General features: G+C 35.6%; 1 protein-coding gene across 1 annotated transcript; it reads left to right on the top strand.

The window, feature by feature from the left end:
* Positions 1-322: 322 nt before the first annotated feature.
* On the top strand, positions 323-16732 carry LOC143247644 (uncharacterized). Its single transcript, XM_076496003.1, has 3 exons — positions 323-456; positions 15645-15784; positions 16073-16732. The coding sequence occupies exons 2-3, from the start codon at positions 15706-15708 to the stop codon at positions 16381-16383; spliced, it is 390 nt and encodes a 129-aa protein (XP_076352118.1). The 5' UTR covers positions 323-456; positions 15645-15705; the 3' UTR covers positions 16384-16732.
* The last annotated feature ends 1737 nt before the right edge of the window (positions 16733-18469 follow it).

The raw sequence follows: 18469 nt of genomic DNA, 5'->3' as shown, positions 1-18469 counted from the left end.
AGCCCTGGGTGCGATTCAAGTAGTCGGACAATGTCTTCATTGTGCCAGGTGCACCCAGCTGTCTGCTTTCCCTCTGGTCAGCGGTTAAAAATTAAGAACGATTGTACTGAGCTCGTACGATGTTCTGCTTTAAAATAATTATCTTCCTATTGTCGTTACCTTGAACGAGTACATGTATTTGATAAGTAAAACGAGTTGAATTGATAAGAATTGTTTGTTTTTTTGTGTTATGAAGCTACTAAAGATATATAACACTGTCCCTAGTTTTTGAACTGACAAATAGAGAGAAAGCAACTGACCAGCAGCACCCAACGTCAATTGGTGGGCTAATCTTTTACCAACAAATAACAGAATTGACCGTTCACTACGTTATAACAGCCCTAAAGCTGAAACGGTGAACACGTTCACCTACCTGATCGAAACTCGGCGCTTCGTAGCCCAATTGCTAAAATCCTGGTAAATTTTGAAAATTATTAGCCCGATATCTTACAAAATAGTTATTTATTACGTGATTATCTGTGTTATAATTTTATTTTTAGCCCGTGGTTTAAAGCAGAGAGACATTATTTTTAATCGATTTTTTTCTAATTTCAAAATTTTCTGTCTCAGCCTTTAATTTCTAGGTTCTCGAGAAAACGTAAGTTAATAAAACCTAAATAATCACCTGGCTGTCACTAAGCGTAAAGTTACACAATGCGCTAGCTGTGCTCTGCCCACCACTGGCATCAAAACTCGATTTTCAGTGTCTTAAGCGAGCTGATTTACTGCTGAGCCATTGTGTTCGTGTGTATGTGTGGGAAGCTGTATTATTTCTTTAACACAAATCACATGTTGTGAGATACAGTGTTCTAATTATCAAACACAACTAATTACGTTCAGTATAATACGTTATACAAGGTTTATTTTCCGCGGACTTATACTGCTGAAAACAGGGTTTCGATACCCATGGTGGGCAGAGCACAGATAGTTCTTTGTATAGCATTGTGCTTAATAACAAATATATATATATGCATAAAGAGGAACCATTTTGTTTCGTTCATCACATCCATGTCACGTGCACGGCAATTCAAATGATGACGTAGTGACTGGCTTTGTTAAGGATGTGCGCGACTATCATGATATCTCGATATGTGTTTCTAGCCCTTGTATCTTATATTGGTGGTAAAGTCAACCCACACAGAATATGTACATATACTACACAGTTGTTGTTTGAAATATATTATTTAATGTTGGCGTTAACACTCCATAATGGAATTCGAATTTTCAACCTAAATGGTACCTTACGTGCACGCGGGATAAACGGTCAGATGCGAGACCTCTCGTATTCCGATATAAGTATTCTTTGAACTAATGGCCGTAGCAAAAGCAGCCAGACAGCAGCTCCTTCCGTCATAATGTTACTGTCATGCTTTCCTTGAACCAAATAGCGGGACTAACTGTCGTTTTTATAACGCAACCTCAACTGAAAGGACAAAGCGTATTCAGTTGCAACGCGTTTCAACCTCTTGACCCTTAACTTACAGCTAAACACACTAACCATCAGACCACGCTAATCGCTCGGCTACTCCAAGACAACAAAACCAAGTTAAGTATTTCAGAACATTAAGTGAACTTTTATGTTCGGTTCCTTATTTGTTTATCATTTGTTAAGCAAACAGGTAAACGTGTTTCTGTAACAGATAATGACATTCGATTGTATTAAATTAATTAATGTCTTTACCTAACATCCATTATAATTTTTTTCTCTGGTGCGTTTTTTCTTCTTCTTTACAGGTTGGTTGGTATTCTGGTTTGTTAATTTGAATTTCGCGTAAAGCTACACGAGGCTCTCTGCTTCAGCCGTCCCTGATTTAGTAGTATAGGACTAGATGGAAGGCAGCTAATGATCACCACCCACCGCCAATTCTTGGGTTACTCTTTTACTAATGAATAGTAAGTGGAACTAATTATAACATCATAACGCCCCCGCGGCTGAAAGGGCGAGCACATTTGGTGAGAGGAGGATTCGAACCCGCAACCCCTCAGACTGCGAGTCAAGGACCCCAACCATTTGGCCATGCTGGGCAGTTGTATTCTGTAATAACCTTTACTATATACGAATAACAGTAAACTTTGATCTGGAGAGATCTAATTAGTAGTACCCCCTCCACACACCCCACCCCCAAACAAACTAAGCGCTAATACAACTTATAGTTAGCTTCAACTCTGAATGAAACCTGAGATAGTTGTATATTGACACACTTTGTTTTCTTTAAACATTCTAAACGTAAATTACAAAGAAGTGACCAGCGATAGCATTTTGTGGGGGAATAACCCGTTTCCTCATATTGTGAAAAACACGTTTTGTAAAATAATAAGCTTATTGATAAAGTCAGTAGGTCTATTGTTAAAATGATAAAAGTCAGTAGGTCTATTGTTAAAATGATAAAAGTCAGTAGGTCTATTGTTAAAATGATAAAAGTCAGTAGGTCTATCGCTAAGATGATAAAAGTCAGTAGGTCTATTGTTAAAATGATAAAAGTCAGTAGGTCTATTGTTAAAATGATAAAAGTCAGTAGGTCTATTGTTAAAATGATAAAAGTCAGTAGGTCTATCGCTAAGATGATAAAAGTCAGTAGGTCTATTGTTAAAATGATAAAAGTCAGTAGGTCTATTGTTAAAATGATAAAAGTCAGTAGGTCTATTGTTAAAATGATAAAAGTCAGTAGGTCTATTGTTAAAATGATAAAAGTCAGTAGGCCTATTGTTAAAATGATAAAAGTCAGTTGGTCTATTGTTAAAATGATAAAAGTCAGTTGGTCTATTGTTAAAATGATAAAAGTCAGTAGGTCTATCGCTAAGATGATAAAAGTCAGTAGGTCTATTGTTAAAATGATAAAAGTCAGTTGGTCTATTGTTAAAATGATAAAAGTCAGTTGGTCTATTGTTAAAATGATAAAAGTCAGTTGGCCTATTGCTAAAATGATAAAAGTCAGTTGGCCTATTGTTAAAATGATAAAAGTCAGTTGGCCTATTGTTAAAATGATAAAAGTCAGTTGGCCTATTGCTAAAATGATAAAAGTCAGTTGGCCTATTGCTAAAATGATAAAAGTCAGTTGGCCTATTGTTAAAATGATAAAAGTCAGTTGGCCTATTGTTAAAATGATAAAAGTCAGTTGGCCTATTGTTAAAATGATAAAAGTCAGTTGGCCTATTGTTAAAATGATAAAAGTCAGTTGGCCTATTGTTAAAATGATAAAAGTCAGTTGGCCTATTGTTAAAATGATAAAAGTCAGTTGGTCTATTGTTAAAATGATAAAAGTCAGTAGGTCTATTGTTAAAATGATAAAAGTCAGTAGGTCTATCGCTAAAATGATAAAAGTCAGTAGGTCTATCGCTAAGATGATAAAAGTCAGTTGGTCTATTGTTAAAATGATAAAAGTCAGTTGGTCTATCGCTAAGATGATAAATGTCAGTTGGTCTATTGTTAAAATGATAAAAGTCAGTTGGTCTATTGTTAAAATGATAAAAGTCAGTTGGCCTATTGTTAAAATGATAAAAGTCAGTTGGTCTATTGCTAAGATGATAAAAGTCAGTTGGTCTATTGCTAAGATGATAAAAGTCAGTTAGTATATTGTTAAAATGATAAAAGTCAGTTAGTATATTGTTAAAATGATAAAAGTCAGTTGGCCTATTGCTAAGATGATAAAAGTCAGTTGGCCTATTGCTAAGATGATAAAAGTCAGTTGGTCTATTGCTAAGATGATAAAAGTCAGTTGGTCTATTGCTAAGATGATAAAAGTCAGTTGGTCTATTGTTAAAATGATAAAAGTCAGTAGGTCTATTGCTAAAATGATAAAAGTCAGTTGGCCTATTGCTAAAATGATAAAAGTCAGTTGGCCTATTGCTAAAATGATAAAAGTCAGTTGGCCTATTGCTAAGATGATAAAAGTCAGTTGGCCTATTGCTAAGATGATAAAAGTCAGTTGGCCTATTGCTAAGATGATAAAAGTCAGTTGGCCTATTGCTAAGATGATAAAAGTCAGTTGGTCTATTGCTAAGACGATAAAAGTCAGTTGGTCTATTGCTAAGACGATAAAAGTCAGTTGGTCTATTGTTAAAATGATAAAAGTCAGTAGGTCTATTGTTAAAATGATAAAAGTCAGTTGGCCTATTGTTAAAATGATAAAAGTCAGTTGGTCTATTGTTAAAATGATAAAAGTCAGTAGGTCTATTGTTAAAATGATAAAAGTCAGTAGGTCTATTGTTAAAATGATAAAAGTCAGTAGGTCTATTGTTAAAATGATAAAAGTCAGTTGGCCTATTGCTAAGATGATAAAAGTCAGTTGGCCTATTGCTAAGATGATAAAAGTCAGTTGGCCTATTGCTAAGATGATAAAAGTCAGTTGGCCTATTGCTAAGATGATAAAAGTCAGTTGGCCTATTGCTAAGATGATAAAAGTCAGTTGGCCTATTGCTAAGATGATAAAAGTCAGTTGGCCTATTGCTAAGATGATAAAAGTCAGTTGGTCTATTGCTCAGATGATAAAAGTCAGTTGGTCTATTGCTAAGATGATAAAAGTCAGTTGGTCTATTGTTAAAATGATAAAAGTCAGTTGGTCTATTGTTAAAATGATAAAAGTCAGTTGGCCTATTGCTAAGATGATAAAAGTCAGTTGGTCTATTGCTAAGATGATAAAAGTCAGTTGGCCTATTGTTAAAATGATAAAAGTCAGTTGGTCTATTGCTAAGATGATAAAAGTCAGTTAGTATATTGTTAAAATGATAAAAGTCAGTTAGTATATTGTTAAAATGATAAAAGTCAGTTGGCCTATTGCTAAGATGATAAAAGTCAGTTGGCCTGTTGCTAAGATGATAAAAGTCAGTTGGTCTATTGCTAAGATGATAAAAGTCAGTTGGCCTATTGCTAAGATGATAAAAGTCAGTTGGCCTATTGCTAAGATGATAAAAGTCAGTTGGCCTATTGCTAAGATGATAAAAGTCAGTTGGCCTATTGCTCAGATGATAAAAGTCAGTTGGTCTATTGTTAAAATGATAAAAGTCAGTTGGTCTATTGTTAAAATGATAAAAGTCAGTTGGTCTATTGTTAAAATGATAAAAGTCAGTTGGCCTATTGCTAAGATGATAAAAGTCAGTTGGTCTATTGCTAAGATGATAAAAGTCAGTTGGCCTATTGTTAAAATGATAAAAGTCAGTTGGTCTATTGCTAAGATGATAAAAGTCAGTTAGTATATTGTTAAAATGATAAAAGTCAGTTAGTATATTGTTAAAATGATAAAAGTCAGTTAGTATATTGTTAAAATGATAAAAGTCAGTTGGCCTATTGCTAAGATGATAAAAGTCAGTTGGCCTGTTGCTAAGATGATAAAAGTCAGTTGGTCTATTGCTAAGATGATAAAAGTCAGTTGGTCTATTGTTAAAATGATAAAAGTCAGTAGGTCTATTGTTAAAATGATAAAAGTCAGTTGGTCTATTGTTAAAATGATAAAAGTCAGTTGGTCTATTGTTAAAATGATAAAAGTCAGTAGGTCTATTGTTAAAATGATAAAAGTCAGTAGGTCTATTGTTAAAATGATAAAAGTCAGTAGGTCTATTGTTAAAATGATAAAAGTCAGTTGGTCTATTGTTAAAATGATAAAAGTCAGTAGGTCTATTGTTAAAATGATAAAAGTCAGTAGGTCTATTGTTAAAATGATAAAAGTCAGTAGGTCTATTGTTAAAATGATAAAAGTCAGTAGGCCTATTGTTAAAATGATAAAAGTCAGTAGGCCTATTGTTAAAATGATAAAAGTCAGTTGGTCTATTGTTAAAATGATAAAAGTCAGTTGGTCTATTGTTAAAATGATAAAAGTCAGTTGGCCTATTGTTAAAATGATAAAAGTCAGTTGGCCTATTGCTAAAATGATAAAAGTCAGTTGGTCTATTGTTAAAATGATAAAAGTCAGTAGGTCTATTGTTAAAATGATAAAAGTCAGTAGGTCTATTGTTAAAATGATAAAAGTCAGTTGGCCTATTGCTAAAATGATAAAAGTCAGTTGGTCTATTGTTAAAATGATAAAAGTCAGTAGGTCTATTGTTAAAATGATAAAAGTCAGTTGGCCTATTGCTAAAATGATAAAAGTCAGTTGGCCTATTGCTAAAATGATAAAAGTCAGTTGGCCTATTGTTAAAATGATAAAAGTCAGTTGGCCTATTGTTAAAATGATAAAAGTCAGTTGGTCTATTGTTAAAATGATAAAAGTCAGTAGGTCTATTGTTAAAATGATAAAAGTCAGTAGGTCTATTGTTAAAATGATAAAAGTCAGTAGGTCTATCGCTAAAATGATAAAAGTCAGTAGGTCTATCGCTAAGATGATAAAAGTCAGTTGGTCTATTGCTAAGATGATAAAAGTCAGTTGGTCTATTGTTTAAATGATAAAAGTCAGTAGGTCTATCGCTAAGATGATAAAAGTCAGTTGGCCTATTGTTAAAATGATAAAAGTCAGTAGGCCTATTGTTAAAATGATAAAAGTCAGTTGGTCTATTGTTAAAATGATAAAAGTCAGTTGGTCTATTGTTAAAATGATAAAAGTCAGTTGGTCTATTGTTAAAATGATAAAAGTCAGTTGACCTATTGCTAAGATGATAAAAGTCAGTTGGTCTATTGTTAAAATGATAAAAGTCAGTTGGTCTATTGTTAAAATGATAAAAGTCAGTTGGTCTATTGTTAAAATGATAAAAGTCAGTAGGTCTATTGTTAAAATGATAAAAGTCAGTAGGTCTATTGTTAAAATGATAAAAGTCAGTTGGCCTATTGCTAAAATGATAAAAGTCAGTTGGTCTATTGTTAAAATGATAAAAGTCAGTTGGTCTATTGTTAAAATGATAAAAGTCAGTTGGCCTATTGTTAAAATGATAAAAGTCAGTAGGTCTATTGTTAAAATGATAAAAGTCAGTTGGTCTATTGTTAAAATGATAAAAGTCAGTTGGTCTATTGTTAAAATGATAAAAGTCAGTAGGTCTATTGCTAAGATGATAAAAGTCAGTTGGTCTATTGCTAAGATGATAAAAGTCAGTTGGTCTATTGCTAAGATGATAAAAGTCAGTTGGTCTATTGTTTAAATGATAAAAGTCAGTAGGTCTATCGCTAAGATGATAAAAGTCAGTTGGCCTATTGTTAAAATGATAAAAGTCAGTTGGCCTATTGTTAAAATGATAAAAGTCAGTTGGTCTATTGTTAAAATGATAAAAGTCAGTTGGTCTATTGTTAAAATGATAAAAGTCAGTTGGTCTATTGTTAAAATGATAAAAGTCAGTTGGTCTATTGTTAAAATGATAAAAGTCAGTAGGTCTATTGTTAAAATGATAAAAGTCAGTTGGTCTATTGCTAAGATGATAAAAGTCAGTAGGTCTATTGTTAAAATGATAAAAGTCAGTTGGTCTATTGTTAAAATGATAAAAGTCAGTTGGTCTATTGCTAAGATGATAAAAGTCAGTTGGTCTATTGTTTAAATGATAAAAGTCAGTAGGTCTATCGCTAAGATGATAAAAGTCAGTTGGCCTATTGCTAAAATGATAAAAGTCAGTTGGCCTATTGTTAAAATGATAAAAGTCAGTAGGTCTATTGTTAAAATGATAAAAGTCAGTAGGTCTATTGTTAAAATGATAAAAGTCAGTTGGCCTATTGCTAAAATGATAAAAGTCAGTTGGCCTATTGCTAAAATGATAAAAGTCAGTTGGCCTATTGCTAAAATGATAAAAGTCAGTTGGCCTATTGCTAAGATGATAAAAGTCAGTTGGCCTATTGCTAAGATGATAAAAGTCAGTTGGCCTATTGCTAAGATGATAAAAGTCAGTTGGTCTATTGCTAAGATGATAAAAGTCAGTTGGCCTATTGCTAAGATGATAAAAGTCAGTTGGTCTATTGTTAAAATGATAAAAGTCAGTAGGTCTATTGTTAAAATGATAAAAGTCAGTTGGCCTATTGCTAAAATGATAAAAGTCAGTTGGCCTATTGCTAAGATGATAAAAGTCAGTTGGTCTATTGTTAAAATGATAAAAGTCAGTTGGCCTATTGCTAAAATGATAAAAGTCAGTTGGCCTATTGCTAAGATGATAAAAGTCAGTTGGCCTATTGCTAAGATGATAAAAGTCAGTTGTTCTATTGCTAAGATGATAAAAGTCAGTTGGTCTATTGTTAAAATGATAAAAGTCAGTTGGTCTATTGCTAAGATGATAAAAGTCAGTTGGTCTATTGCTAAGATGATAAAAGTCAGTTGGTCTATTGCTAAGATGATAAAAGTCAGTTAGTATATTGTTAAAATGATAAAAGTCAGTAGGTCTATTGTTAAATTTCTTTTACTTAACTTTCTAACATTTGGTAGAAAAACAGCAACATTATTTTAGGTTAGCAAAAACAATGTTAGTTTAAAAATAATTTTCATATCGTTTACCATTACCTTCCTCCGGAGGTAGTGAGGTCTAAAGTAGAGAAACAGGAGGGGGCCTGATCCCCTCCAGTAAAATAATTGCGTTTTCTGGAGAACATTTGTGGTCAAAATTCGTGTTTCTTAAGCCTCAAAAATCAGCCTTTTTTGTGCACCAGTTGCTCCCAATAAATGTAACAATGGTGTGACTAGAATGTTACTTGTACACCACTGTTGGTGCTCATTTGGAACTTTAAGTTTGTAGAAAAAAAAAGTTTATTCTTGAGATTCGAACCTTGATTTATGAATTTATTAACTATGAAGACGGAAAATATCAAAGTCCTTTCGCTTCGTTAAAACTCACATTCATCGGTTTTTAACAAACTTTTAAAAGCTGTTCATTTCGTTTGTGGTTGAGTTCCTTCGTTAGTAGTTGTTTGTTTCTAATGCCATGTAAAGGGAAATATATACATTAATTCAGTGAATAATAGACTAATTCATGTTTTTAAGTAATCACATTACTTAGGGCTCTTGACTCGTAATTGGAGGGTCGCGGGTTCGAATCCCCGTCACACCAAACATGCTCGCCTTTTCAACCGTGTGAGAGTTATAACGTGAAGGTCAATCCCACTTATTATTCGTTGGTAAAAGAGTAGCCCAAGAGTTGGTTGGTGATGATTAGCTGCCTTCACTCTGGTCTTACACTGCTAAATTAGGAACGGCTATCGCAAATAGCCTTCGTGTTGCTTTGCGCAAAATTCAAAAATAAACAAACAAGTAATCACGTAAAAACCCATAACATCCATGCGCTTTTTGGATCAGACTTCTGTAGAAGGCTCAGGTATACCTAATTAAGGGTTTTATATTCTCGTTTACGTGACTTATCAAACATTTTTATCACGCAATGACGATGGTATTTCAGAGAATACAAATATCGTAGTATGCAGAATAGAATAACATATCTCTAAGTTAACCTGAACATTTCACCTTCCCAGACGTATCGTGATCACAATTATACACAGGGCGCATTACATTAGTTGCAAGTACATAAACAAATAACCGATTTGTTCTATCATTTTGTGAAAAGCAAGGTAAACAATTTAGGCTTAATGAAAACACGTTTAATGTATTATAACACTCCCTTTAGTAAAACTTGAACGTTTGATATCAAGTACTTGAGACAACCAAGTAAGGTACTCTCGAACCAGACGTAAATTGACACATGACAGTTAAGGCGGTTCCAACGATTTGCACTGGACCAATAGAGATAACCCTGTAGGTAATATATGAAGACTGGAAACTATAAAAGAACACATGTTTATAGAAATATATATATATATATATATAAGAACAAGAAAATTCGTCGCGTTCATACGAATTATAAAAAGGTCAAGAGGTAATCATTTATTTTCCCATCTTCGCAGAATACATCTAAGGTGAGAAATAATTTGTATATACTTGGGAGTTATATTTTAAGTTGTTGTTTTTTTGTTATTTGAAAACCCATTAGGGACACATTATAACGAAAAATTTACTGTTGCATATGATTAATATATAAAAATATACAAACTTTGTAGGCCTATTGTGGCCAAGGGATTAGCGTGCTCGTGGGTACAACATTTGTTTAAAATTGTTGCATAAATAACAATAAAAAAAAAACTTTTCGCTCTTGGGACCTCGGTTGTTGTGTAATGGTGCTGTTGACAACTCGAATACCTTCTAATCTGTTAGTTACAAAAACAAAACATGGGGACGACTGTGTTTGGATGGTTCTTGCACACCATTGAAGAAAACATATCTCGATAACTAGGTATTATAATTATAATAAAGGAATTTCAAAAGCACGGTCTCTGTTTCTAAAGTCTGGATTAAGTGTTGACAGATATATAAACTAAAAATTAAATTACAAGTTGCTGTTGTATTCAATGAATTTCTGTCATTGGTGGAGAGACGTTGACTGATCGTAGAAATAGTTACGATTACGTTAAAACTGGTTTTGTTTGTTTTGAATTTTGCGCAAAGCTACAAGAGGGCTATCTGCGTTAGCCGACCCTAATTTAGTAGTGTATGACTAGAGGAAAGGCAGCTAGTCATCACCACCCACCGCCAACTCTTAGGCTACATTTTTACCAACGAATAGTGGGATTGACCGTTACATTATAACGCCGTGGGAGCCCAAATCGCCCGACCTGTGGGGACAAGAGGTCAGTTGAACCTTACCCTGCCATGCCTACAAAGACCTAAAGCCCGATGACCAATGAGAGGACCAGGTTTTGGTTTTGAACGTCCCTAGGGTGGATACTGAGGAGTCTATCGCTACAATAAGGCCTCTGTGGATCACGAGAAAACCCTTGAACCCCTCAGCGAAATGCGGATATTTGAAACTAGTGTGTATAATGCGTTGTTGGCGATTGGCTTCTTTCATCTGAATTAATGGCTAAAATAGAGTAAAACTAACGAATTGTGTTCATAGTAGATGATTCGTTGTAAAAAAACACAAAAAAAAACACTAAAGTTTCTCAACCTTCAACTTAAGAATAGAAACATATAAACCTTCATAGGCATTAGATGGTTAAACATTATGGGCTAACGTTATTTAAATTGTCTTTCCAATTAAATATATATTTTTTAAATTATGGTTCACGGATCCACTTTCTGGTAGCAAGTGTCACATAAATTGAAATAATTATTCAATATTTAGTTAGATGAAAATAAATTTATATTGAAGTTATTTTTCAAAAAATTATTGGAGGTACAGAGTTCATATGTCATTGAAATTTCTTACGTATGTTTTTTTCAAGGTGGAAAATTTTACCATTACATATCTAAAACAGAGAGTTGGGGTGTATAGTTTGGAAAATATTTAAAAGGATTTGTTTGTTTGTTTTGAATTTCGCGCAAAGCTACTCGCGGACTATATGCGCTAGCCGTTCCTAATTTAGCAGTGTAAGATTAGAGGGAAGGCAGCTAGTCATCACCACCCACCGCCAACTCTTGGACTACTCTTTTACTAATGAATAGTGGAATTGACTGTAACATTATAACGCCCCCACGGCTAACAGGGCGAGCATATTTGGCGCGACGGGGATGCGAGCCAGCGACCCTCGGATTACGAGTCACACGCCTTAACCCACCTGGCCATGCCGGGCATATTTAAAAGAATAACATAAAATATTGATACTTGTTTCTCTCTAGGCGGTCCCCCTAGCGGTAGGTCTATGGATTTACAACGTTAAAATTAGCAGTTTGATTCTACCTTGGTTGACACGGCAGATAGCCCGATCTAACTTTGGTGTTAAAACAAAATACACGCGCACTCTCTAGAGGTTCAAATCATATAAGAAACATCACAATAAATCCAGACAATAGCTACATGAGTAACTATTCCATTAATAAAGATCTTTGCCGATCTCCTCTCCCCCAAAAAGTGATTTTCAATATCGTGTAATACAATATTAGACGTATATACTTTGTTTTCAACCCTACAATATCAGACTGTCTAACTTCATTAATTTTTTTCTGTTTATGCGAATTTTAGATGTGAGACACCTGGTGGTAGTCTACGTATGGACTTCCTAGGCAGGTGACACGCAGCGGTAGAAAGTATAGGGTATTACTGCTATAATAAATAAACCTAGCTTTTCATCCAGTAAACATCGGTTGTAGAAATCTAGTATCAATTACGTTGATACTTTATCTAACTGATACTGTACTACTTTAAGGCGCCGACCTTAGATTGTTTGTTTGTTTTGTTGTTCATTACGAAACCCAACAGAGGGTTATCTGCGCTGTGTCCATCGCAGTGATCGAGCCCCGATTTTTTAATTTCTTTTTGCATTTTAATTTCTCTATCTTAGCTCTGAGCCGCCTTAGGAGACCGAGCTTACGCTGTTTCGTTGTTCAGCGCAAAGTTGCACAGGGTTAGCTGTGCTGTGTCCACCTATAGGTTCAAATTCCAAGTTTTTTTTAATGTTAAAAGTACTCGAGCATACCGCCGACCACCGAAGGAGCCCGAAACTCGTACAACAATAAGTTTGTTTGTTTTTCAATTTCGCGCAAAGTTAAACAAGGGCCATCAGCACTAGCCGTGCCTAATTTAGTAATCTAAAACTAGAGGAAAAGCAGCTAGTCACCACTACCCACCGCCAACTCTTGGACTACTCTTTTTACCAACGAATAATAGGATTGGCCGTAACATTATAACGCCCTCACAGCTTAGAGGGCGAGCATGTTTGGTGCGACCCTCAGATTAGAAGTCGAAGGCCTTAACCCACCTGGTCATGCCGGGCCACGAAGAGTTATACAATATTAGTACGTTCTAATTGTCGTTACATGGATCGAGAGTATAAAGATAAGTTGGAACCGAAGTTTCGTAATTATTCAGTAAACACTGCGCTCGTTCGAAACTGATAGATGAATCGGGCTGACAGTAGATAACTTACCAAAGAAGACTGTTATTTGTTTTATCTTCGGATAAAACGAGATAAACGTAAGAATAAAGAGCCCACACCTTTATTCGTCGAGTGCTGCTTGATACAAATACGAGTATAATAATACTTTAGTTCTGTAATTTTGATAAAGTCGGCATAACAAAAGGGGTTAAAAAGATAATCGTAAAAAAATATGTTTTAAAAAACATAAAATTCATTCACTCAGCAGAGTAATATAAATGAAATAAAATGTTTTATTCCTCAAAGTGTTGGGAATCTAACACATAAGTTAAACATTTCCAGTTTCTAGAACATACGATTCCTGCATTTCTTCAAGAACAAACTTTTATTTTACCTTTTTCTCAGTAGCTGTCAACAACTTCTGTGAGTAAAATTACATTTATTAAACTGCATGTTGGATCGATTTACCAGATGAATTGTTTGTTTGTTTGTTTGTGTTGAATTTCGCGCAAAGCTACTCGAGGGTTATCTGCGCTAGCCGTCCCTAATTTACCAGTGTAAGACTAGAGGGAAGGCAGCTAGTCATCACCACCCACCGCCAACTCTTGGGCTACTCTTTTTACCAACGAATAGCGGGATTGACTGTCACATTATAACGCCCCCACGGCTGAAAGGGCGAGCATATTTGGCGCGACGGGGATTCGAACCCGCGACACTCGGATTACGAGTCGAACGCCTTAACACGCTTGGCCATGCCGGGCCTACTAGAAGAAACAAAAAATGTGAGGTTAAAAATGACGTCACAATGGCTGGCACGGTCCTCAAGGAGAACTGCTTCTCTTTTACTAACGAATACTGGGACTGACCGTAACTTATAACGCCCATATGACTAGGGACGCGAGCATGTTTCATGTGACGAGCATTCGATCCCTTGGCTCTCAGATAGCGAGACGAAAACCCTAAACCACCTACCAATGTCAGGGCCACAAAGTGTGTTATACTTAAAGACAGTAAAAGTGATTTAACACTGCTTTGCATTGAGATCTAACATTCAGAACACTCTTTTTATGATATGTCACAGAAGATCCACCTCCTTCGCTTTTCGTGGTATGTACTCAAGTTCCTATTTGAATGTATTATTTTCTTACACGATTAATCGTGTAGAAATGCGAAACAACAAAACAAATCGAAATTGTCTTGTTACTAATAAAATAAAACGTGCGATTTTATATTCCATTTACGGTTACTTCTATTGGGCTCGGCATGGCCAGGTGGGTTAAGGCGTGCGACTCGTAATCCGAGGGCCGCGAGTTCTCATCCCCGTCGCGCCAATCATGCTCTCTCTTTCAGCCAGGGGGCGTTAAAATGTGACGGTCAATCCCACTATTCGTTGGTAAAAGAGTAGCCCAAGAGTTGGCAGTGGATGGTGACGACTAGCTGCCTTCTCTCTAGTCTTACACTGGTAAATTAGGGACGGCTAGCGCAGATAGCCCTCGAGTAGCTTTGCGTGAAATTCAACAACAACAACCATACTTCTAATGTAGTGATTTACCACATATTCAAGTAGTGGAGGAAGGTTTGCAGTCCTCAAATTAGCGGTCTGTTCTCAATATTTTGTGAACAAATGTCTGTAAGGACCAACTGGAGATTAGTGTAGGAATTGGTAGCTTTTTTTGCTTGAAATTTAACTTTTGTTTAGATTTGGTACTGACGCTTTCTTTATGTTGAGATGGGTTTAAGAAAGAATGTGAAATATATGTAAAAAAAAGAACTTATGACGTGGAGTTAGTTTGGAAAAAAATTTACTGAAGACTAATACTGAAGAGGAAGAACACTTAATACACCCAAAGGGAAAACTGCAGTGCAAAAGGATCTATTCAGCACTTTGAATTTCGCGCAAAGCTACACGAGGGCTATCTGCGCTAGCCTTCCCTAATTTATCAGTATAAGGTAAGAGAGAAGACAGCTATTCATTACCACCCACCGCCGACTCTTGGGCTCTTCTTTTACCAACGAATAGATGGATTTACAATCACATTATAACGCCTGAAAGGGCGAGCATATCTGGTGCGAGGGGATTCGAACCCGCGAATTACGAGTCAAGTGCCTTAACCACTTGGCCATGCCGGGCCTATTTTTATTATATTAATTCCGAGTATTATTATTGTGAATCTATCTTTACAGACATAACTATTTTTCCATAAAATGGGTAAGATTAAAGTTACAGTCTAGTCAACAAACTGGTTTTCAGAGCCTCGCTCGAAAACATTAATTAATAATAAACGCTATAAAAGCGTACTTTTTAATCAGTTCACAAGGTTGATCTGTCAAAAACGTATTGCAACTCACCGTTTTTCTTTTATTTGATGGGCCCCGACAAGGCCAGGTGGGTTAAGGCGTGCGACTCGTAATCCGAGGGTCACGGGTTCACATCCCCGTCGCGCCAAACATGCTCGCCCTTTCAGCCGTGGGGGGAGTTATAACGTGATGGTCAATCCACTATTCGTTGGTAAAAGAGTAGCCCAAGAGTTGGCGGTGGGTGATGATGACTAGCTGCCTTCCCTCTAGTCTTACACTGCTAAATTAGGGACGGCTAGCACAGATGGCCCTCGAGTAGCTTTGTGCGAAATTCAAAACAAACAAACAAAACAAACTTTATTTGATAAATCCAGACAATAGATAGCGCTGTACGTGATATAATTTTTTAAACTACGTGTAACTAATGTACGAATAAAGTTTTAGGCCATCTGTACCGACACTCTTAATAATTCTTACGCTTGTTGTAAACAGTTTGCTTGAAATTATAGTTGAGTACATGTTTAAACCGATTTTTAACACATGTTTTCAGTGTTATAGCTCCAAAATATTTTCGTTTTTCACCAAGAGGACACTACGGCCACCAACCGAAGATGGCAGCGACCGTCATACTTACATTGTTGTCGTGTTTCGTTGCGGTCGTGGTATTTGTAGAAGCGGCGCCTATCACCGGTAAGGAATAACCAGTGTATGGCATTTCTTATTTTTTAATATTCTCACAAAAAAAAACGAAGTTTGTTGAAAATAACCAGAAGTGTACTACATCATATCTCATTTATATTATATATAAAAAAAAAAGCTAGTAAAGCAATAGTCCTTGTTAGGACCAAACAAAAACGTTGTTTTCCAAGGTCCAAAACGTATTGAGAACAAAAAACGTTCTTATCGGTTCATTTAGAATTGCACGTTGTATTTTCTCGACTACCAATTCCAATAATATTTTCACGTTCTGTCATTCAGGAGACAAAGCTACGATTGTGTCTGAAGTTGAAGAAAACGACACCAACGCAACTTTCCTCGATATTAAGCACGTGCAGTCTATTAACCCAGATTCATTCAACTCTCCCAAAGTGTGGATAAAACTTGAAGAATTCGTCAACAAAGCTAAAACGGATCCTTCTTTTTTGGAACTTCTTTTAAAGATTTTGATGAAACTTGGCTTCTCTTACAGAGAGGTTCAGGACCTCCTCACCAAAGGAACTACTAATTGGAGAGGAACAGATATCACTTTGCAGGACGTTTCGAAGTTCTGCTGCCCACTAGGACTATGAGCAGCGGGAAGTGACTTTTTGAAATGTGGATTTTAAGTAATTGCAAGTGTAAACTTCGTGGCTTTTTTTGCTATCAAATAATCGGGAAGGAACTTTTTTTCTTAGTACAGTATTGATTTGTCTAATTCTTACCAATCTTATTAATTTTTATACTTGTCTCAAACGATAATTTTAGAAAACCTTGTAGACAACCAATTAATTAAAAAAAAAATTTCGTAAGGTCAGTAAACCTGGCCGACGTGACCTATTATTTCCAGGAAATTAATATTAATAGAACACGTGCCCAATTTAACACAAAATTAGGTCCATCTTAGCCTAGTGGTTAATTAGTTGTTAGTTTTATAAATCTATACCCATCGAGTTAGCTGCCGTGTCCATTGAGAGGGATTGGACACCGAAATTTACTGTTTGTTAATTTATCGCTGACCAATAAATTTTTTTATTAATGTATATATTTTAAACGAAACGCTTTGGAAACGAAGTTACACAACTTTATCGTTATTCATTATGTTCATATCCCAGTTTCCGTTCTATCACATTCGTATTTAAGCGTTTTGTAACATTATATGCACAATCAGTCAGGGCCGGCCTGGCCAGGTGGTTAGGATGCTCGAGTCGTAATCCGAGGGTCGCGGATTCGAACCCCCGTCGCTCGAAACACTCGTCCTTTCAGCCGTGGGGACGTTATAATGTTACGATCAATCCCACTATTCGTTGGTAAAAAAAAAGTAGCCCAAGAGTTGGCGGCTATGACTAGCTGCCTTCCCTCTACTTTCACACTGCTAAATTAGGGACGGTTAGTACAGATAGCCCTCGTGTAGCTTTGCGCGAAATTAAAGAACAAAACAAACTAAAGCACTATCAGTCTATAGATGGCCGTGCAATAGGAAGGTTGTTTTCAGCTTCTGATTGGCCGGATCTTAAATCACAAGGTTACCCGACTAATGATTGATTTAAGCCTTTTGTCTTAAAGATGAATTATTATATTCATTAATACAATTACGTGATTAATATTTTTATGTTCGAGTCACCCAAGTTACGTAAGAAGGAAATACAAAATTGTCATGTTTCTTTAACCCCATACTTCGACAACCCAAGTCCATTTCTTCATCGATATGTATCTTTTCATATAATACAGAAAACAAAAACACTCCATAGTTATACTCAGTATTAAATTTAACTTACTCTCAGTGACGAACAAAACTAAACAATGAGATATCTATGATGTGTCCACCATGAGTATCGAAACCCAATTTTATCAACACAAGCCTTCAGACTTGCCACTAAAAGGCGCTCGGTATTCAATAGGTGAAACTGCACTCCACAGGCAAAGGTAAAAATTTACTTTTGGTGAATAGAAAAATATATTTTATGATAACTTCAGTGTCGGCCACAAACCAAGGATTTACAAAAAGTTGCGATTCTATTTTTTGTTTGAATTTCACGCAAAGCTACGCGAGAGCTATTTGTGCTATCAGTCCCTAATTTAGCAGTGTGACACTAGAGGGAAGATAACTGGTCATCATCACCCACAAAATAACGAATAGTGGGATTGACCGTAACATTATAACGCCCCCACAGCTGAAAGGGTGTGTTTGGTGTAATGGGGATTCGAACGCGCGACCCTCAAATGACGAGTTCAGATCCCTCACCACGTGGCCATGCCGGGCCTTCAGAACGTCACGATGCAGCGTCTTTAACTTTCGCAAACATCAGATTTAATTACTGGCTTTATTCAATCTGGGAGGAGTTATTTTTAAAAACGTTAGGTGTAGTACATTATGTGCACGTGATAATTTCTTTTTATGTGTCCGGCATTTTATATTAAAAACTCAGTATCACATAATAACCAAATGTAAACAGAAATCTTTTATTTTCCACTTCTTATAAAAAACACAGGAGGTAACAAATCAGCAGAGGAAAACGTTGTTATGAAGTGGTGACCATTATAAAATACTGACGAGAAAACATTAAGTATTCGTTGTCATACCCTTTACGTCTTCTTTAGAACACGATGAAAAATATTTATTCAAACTAGGATATTATTTAAGAAGTTTATTTATTATGTATGTTTATCAGTTACGAT

This window comes from Tachypleus tridentatus, chromosome 3 (assembly GCF_004210375.1).
Source record: "Tachypleus tridentatus isolate NWPU-2018 chromosome 3, ASM421037v1, whole genome shotgun sequence".
NCBI lineage: Eukaryota > Metazoa > Arthropoda > Merostomata > Xiphosura > Limulidae > Tachypleus > Tachypleus tridentatus.
Note: the sequence above shows the minus strand (reverse complement) of the source record. Positions and strands in the feature narration are given on the sequence as shown.

Coding starts and splice junctions, on each gene's coding strand:
- LOC143247644 (XM_076496003.1), top strand. CDS start 15,706: ATGGCAGCGACCGTCATACTTACATTGTTGTCGTGTTTCGTTGCGGTC. Junction 15,785..16,072: donor AGAAGCGGCGCCTATCACCG/GTAAGGAATAAC, acceptor TCTGTCATTCAG/GAGACAAAGCTACGATTGTG.